This window comes from Bubalus kerabau, chromosome 20, assembly GCF_029407905.1.
Source record: "Bubalus kerabau isolate K-KA32 ecotype Philippines breed swamp buffalo chromosome 20, PCC_UOA_SB_1v2, whole genome shotgun sequence".
Lineage (NCBI taxonomy): Eukaryota > Metazoa > Chordata > Mammalia > Artiodactyla > Bovidae > Bubalus > Bubalus kerabau.
In genome coordinates, this window is record NC_073643.1 from 53401209 (window position 1) to 53406006 (window position 4798).

General features: G+C 55.0%; 1 protein-coding gene across 1 annotated transcript; it reads right to left on the reverse strand.

Annotated features, from left to right (window-relative positions):
* Positions 1 to 908: 908 nt before the first annotated feature.
* LOC129635005 (cathelicidin-5) lies at positions 909 to 2758 on the reverse strand. The gene is made up of 4 exons (XM_055557588.1): positions 2558 to 2758; positions 1820 to 1927; positions 1586 to 1657; positions 909 to 1010 (listed from the first exon to the last, which is right to left on the reverse strand). The coding sequence occupies exons 1-4, from the start codon at positions 2756 to 2758 to the stop codon at positions 909 to 911; spliced, it is 483 nt and encodes a 160-aa protein (XP_055413563.1).
* Between the last annotated feature and the right edge of the window lie 2040 nt (positions 2759 to 4798).

A 4798-nucleotide genomic window follows, 5' to 3' on the forward strand; every position in this document is an offset into this window, starting at 1 on the left:
GGCAGGAGGAGAAGGAGACGACAGAGGATGAGATGGTTGGATGGCATCACCGACTCAATGGACATGGGTTTGGGTGGACTCCAGGAGTGGGTGATGGACAGGGAGGCCTGGCACATGGGATCACAAAGAGTCGGACATGACTGAGCAACTGAACGGAACTGAACTGATCCCTAAACACAAGCCCGCCGCTTCAGTCTGGGACCCAGCTGAAGAAATAGTAATGTGTCTCAGTGCCACAGGAAAAGCCAGGAGGGATGGGCTATTTCAAAATTAAGATTGTTGAGGGCAAGAGGTACGTCCTGGGCATTGCACCTGCAGGCTCAGCCCTGAGACTGAACTTCATCTCTGTGAGTGTTTAGCAAGGTGATGCGCCTGGCCCCTCGTGGACTGTCAGCTCCACGTGAGCAGGAGCAGCAGCCCCACCAGCTCTGCACCCACGGCAGGTCTCCTTACATCCTATTGGGTGTTGGAGGAGGAGGGCAGGGGCAGGTGAAGGGCTCGGGAGGGGCCCAAGGGTGGAGACGCAGTTCTGGAGCTCCTGGGGCTGCTGCCTGCCCCGTGCCCTCCTGGAAGGAACAGGGGCCTCAGGCTTCTCTGTGTTCACAGGAGTGATCTCACACACACACACACACATACATACACACAGGAGTGATCACACACATACACATACAGGGGTGATCACACAAACACATACACACACACAGACAAACACACACACACACACACACACACACCCCCAACTCAGAGGGCCTCCCAGAGTAAACAACTCAGTCATGATAAGTGGGAGAAGGGGAGACAATTGAAACTGAGGCCTGGAGGAAGTTGTTCTCACAAGAATTTATTTCTCAGAGTCCAGAAGTCTTCCCCAGGGCCAGCAGACCCTTAGGACTCTTTCCTCGGCCCACAATTCACCCAATTATTCTGATTATTGGGACAATAAATCGGCCATACTTCTTCCAAGCACGTACTATCTTCCTACCCAGCCTTCGAAGTCCCCCGACACTCTGGGGCTGTGCAACGAGAAGAAACAGGTTATCTGTGGAGGGAGGGACCCAGGGTAAGACCAGAACCCTCCCCACTTGGACATCCCCACGAACTGGGCGATTTCAGGAGGTTTTATGGCCCAGGCACCCTCTGGCTGCAACTGTTGGAGCCTCTGGCTGAATCTCCACACCACTGACCTATGAGGAAACGGAGGCCCACAGATGACATAGGGCTTTCTGGGGTCACAAGCCCCAGGGGCGGAAAGCTCATGACTTGAGTCAGTGCCGCTCAAACTTCAGCACAGTCAGAATCCCCTGGAGGCCTTGTGAAAATACAAATGGCTGGACCCCACCCCAGAGTTGGATTCAGGAGGTCTCAGTGGGGCTGAGAATCTGCCTCTCAGTTCCCGGGTGGGGACCCCAGGAGAGAACCCCTGCTCTAAGGGATGCAGAGCCAGGGCTAGAGACCTGGGGCTCAGGGGAAGGAGAGGCCCGGGTAGGAGGGCCTTTCTCTGCCCTGGATGAGGCAGTGGGTCATTGGTCCAAAGAACGTTTGACACACTACCCCCCAGAAGCCTCGCAACCCAGGAAGGGTCACTCACCACAGCACAGGTGATGTCGAAGTTACTCCCGACCTGGTCCAGGGTGACTGTCCCCACACACTCTTTCAGCAGCTGGGAGGGGAGGCTCCAGGTCAAACTGGAAACCCTGGGTCATAACCTCCCAGCCTCACCTCACCTCACCCACCAGGGGCTGGAAACCTTCCCTGAAATTCCCTGTTCAGCTCGCGCTGAGAAGCATTGATCCCAGCCCTCAGTCTCAGCCCCCAGGCTCACCCCATTCTCCTTGAAGTCACACTGCTCTGCGGGCTGCTGGCTCGTCCTGGGGCACACGGTCTCCTTCACCCTGAAGCTCACAGGCTTCGGGATGTTTGGGTTCTCATCCTGATCCAGGAATAAAATGGGGAGACTGGGCTCGGGCTCATGTTTCCTTCTCTGATCTGTCTCCCTGTCCCCAACCCGGATGGCAGCCTCTCCAGCCCCCTGTGTGTCCGGCCCTGGGCTTGGTGCTGGGAGCACAGGGGAGGGGACAGAGCCCGTGCCCGGCCTCACGGGCACACAGAGAGCAGGAGCGGCCCTCACAGCAGCGCTGATGGCAGCGCCTCCCCTCAGAGGGGCTGAGGGAGGTCAGGGCCACCTGCAGGGAGGGCCCTTGTCACTGGAGCCTCCAGGCTGACAGAGGCCTCCCTGGCAGGGAGACACCGAGGTGCAGAGAGGACATTAGCAGGGAAGTCACCTCACAGAGCCTGTGACCCCCCCATCCCTGGAGCTCCCAGAAGTCCAGGGAGCCTGAGCCAGGTGTGCAGGGCGCCTGTTCCCACAGCAGAGATGCTAAGACAGGAAGCCTGGTGCTGGGAGATGACCCAGGTCTGGGAAGGTTTCCTGGAAGAGGTGGGAACCCACATAGTGGGAAAAGTGCCTTCCTGACAGGAGGACCAGCCTGAGCGAAGGGGCGACAGTGTGGCCGAGGATGTCAGGAGACAGATCCCCTTCCCAGCCCCCTCCCCAACTCACGTCCTCCCTGGGAGGTGGGTCTAGCTCCAGGAGGCGATAGAGATTAGCTTCTGAGGACTTCTCATTGAGCTGATCCACAGCACGAAGCACGGCCTCCCTGTAGCTGGTGGCCTGGGCGCTGGCTGAGGGCAGCACCAGTCCCAGCAGCAGTAGCCACAGCGACCACCACCCCAGGGAGAGGCTGGCCCTCTGAGTCTCCATGGTCCCCAGTCTGCCTCCTCCCAACCTGAGGGATCCTCCTTTATGCCCACTCTGGGCCCTGATGCAAAGGTTCAACCGGGAGCCTTCCTGACCCACCCCATCCCTGCCCTCCTCCCAGGGTGTGAGCTGGACTTGCCTCAGCTCCTGCTGTTGCCTCATGGGACTGCAGGGCAGTGAGTGAATTTTGTCTCCTGTGCACGGTGAAGAAATGGTTTCTCCATCTCCTACAATACCTTGACCTCCCCTAGACCCCATGGGAAATGTCACAGGCAGGCTTGCTCAAGAAGTTTGTCTCCTCAGGAGACGCAGGGACCAACACTCTCTACAACCCCTCTGTCTCCACACTCTGGTCTCGTCAGGATTCAGGGTAAAGGAGTGTATTCACCTTTCCATTTCCAGCTCTAGGCACTGCCTGGCACCCAGGAGACAATCACTTAACACTTGAAGAATGGATAACAGTACCAACCCCTTCTAGAAGTACCCCTTCTACTTACATTTCTAGCCCGTCCCTAGGCAGACATCCATCCCACACTATTCAGTCCTCTGGAACCAGCCCTCAGCCAGTCAGGGGTTTGGCTCCATTTATCCCCTCTCCTGGGTTGTTCTCCACCTCGCTTGTCACTCTAAAAATGTCCCATCCCAAGTCCTTAGCAGATATGGCCTGTGTCCCTGTTACCTCCCATCCCAGTCTGAAGAAGAGTCATGTAGGTCACTGACTACACTTTTTTGCCCTCTCTCATGCTCAAAACCCCTGCAGGCTTGCTTATCCTTCCTTACTAGATCCAAAAGTCACACTCAAGCTTTGTCTTTATCTATACAGACTCTGGGCATCGCTCTGTCCTCCTGAAATTCCCCCTTAGCCGATTCTCCCTAGTTTTGTTCTCCTGGGTCCCCTCCTCCTCCCTGGGGGCTCCTGCTGACTCTCCTCCAAGGACTCTCCTCTTGGGAGGCAGGGCTGGCTCAGGTGCATGCAGGCTGCTTCTCCCCCGCCCCCCGCCCCATCCTCGCAGTTCCTGGGGACGGCCCTTCTGAAGACACCAGTTCTCCTGAACCCGCATCACTGCTCTGTATCTCTGAGTTCAAGACACCTATGAACACCCCCAGTTGTCCACATGGGACAGTTTGGTTGTACCTCAGAAAGTGATGACCCAGATTGATGGCACTGGCTGTGAAACAGAGCTTTTGTCTTTACTCTTTCCCTGCATCAATTTCTTTCCCAATGATGCTTGCCCCCCTACTGTGTCTTCTGTCTGTCTTTTAGCTATGGAAAACTTTAGTCAAAGGATAAATTTAATCTGAGAAGTGAGAAATCCTGAAACAAAGGAAAAACAGTCAAAGAAGACTAAATAATGTAGTCATTAAGCATAGTCAAGGACCTTTAGGACCCAAGGGCTATAGATAATATTCTGAGTGTATCCTGTGAGCTGTCTTCAGATCAGATCAGTCGCTCAGTTGTGTCCGACTCTTTGCGACCCCATGAATTGCAGCACGCCAGGCCTCCCTGTCCATCACCAACTCCCGGAGTTCACCCAGACTCACGTCCATCGAGTCAGTGATGCCATCCAGCCATCTCATCCTCTGTTGTCCCCTTCTCCTCCTGCCCCCAATCCCTCCCAGCATCAGGGTCTTTTCCAATGAGTCAACTCTTTGCATGAGGTGGCCAAAGTACTGGAGTTTCAGCTTTAGCATCATTCCTTCCAAAGAAATCCCAGGGCTGATCTCCTTCAGAATGGACTGGTTGGATCTCCTTGCAGTCCAAGGGACTCTCAAGAGTCTTCTCCAACACCACAGTTCAAAAGCATCAATTCTTCGGCGCTCAGCCTTCTTCACAGTCCAACTCTCACATCCATGCATGACCACAGGAAAAACCATAGCCTTGACTAGACGGACCTTTGTTGGCAAAGTAATGTCTCTGCTTTTGAATATGCTATCTAGGTTGGTCATAACTTTCCTTCCAAGGAGTAAGCGTCTTTTAATTTCATGGCTGCAGTCGCCATCTGTAGTGATTTTGGAGCCCAGAAAAATAATGTCTGAAACTGT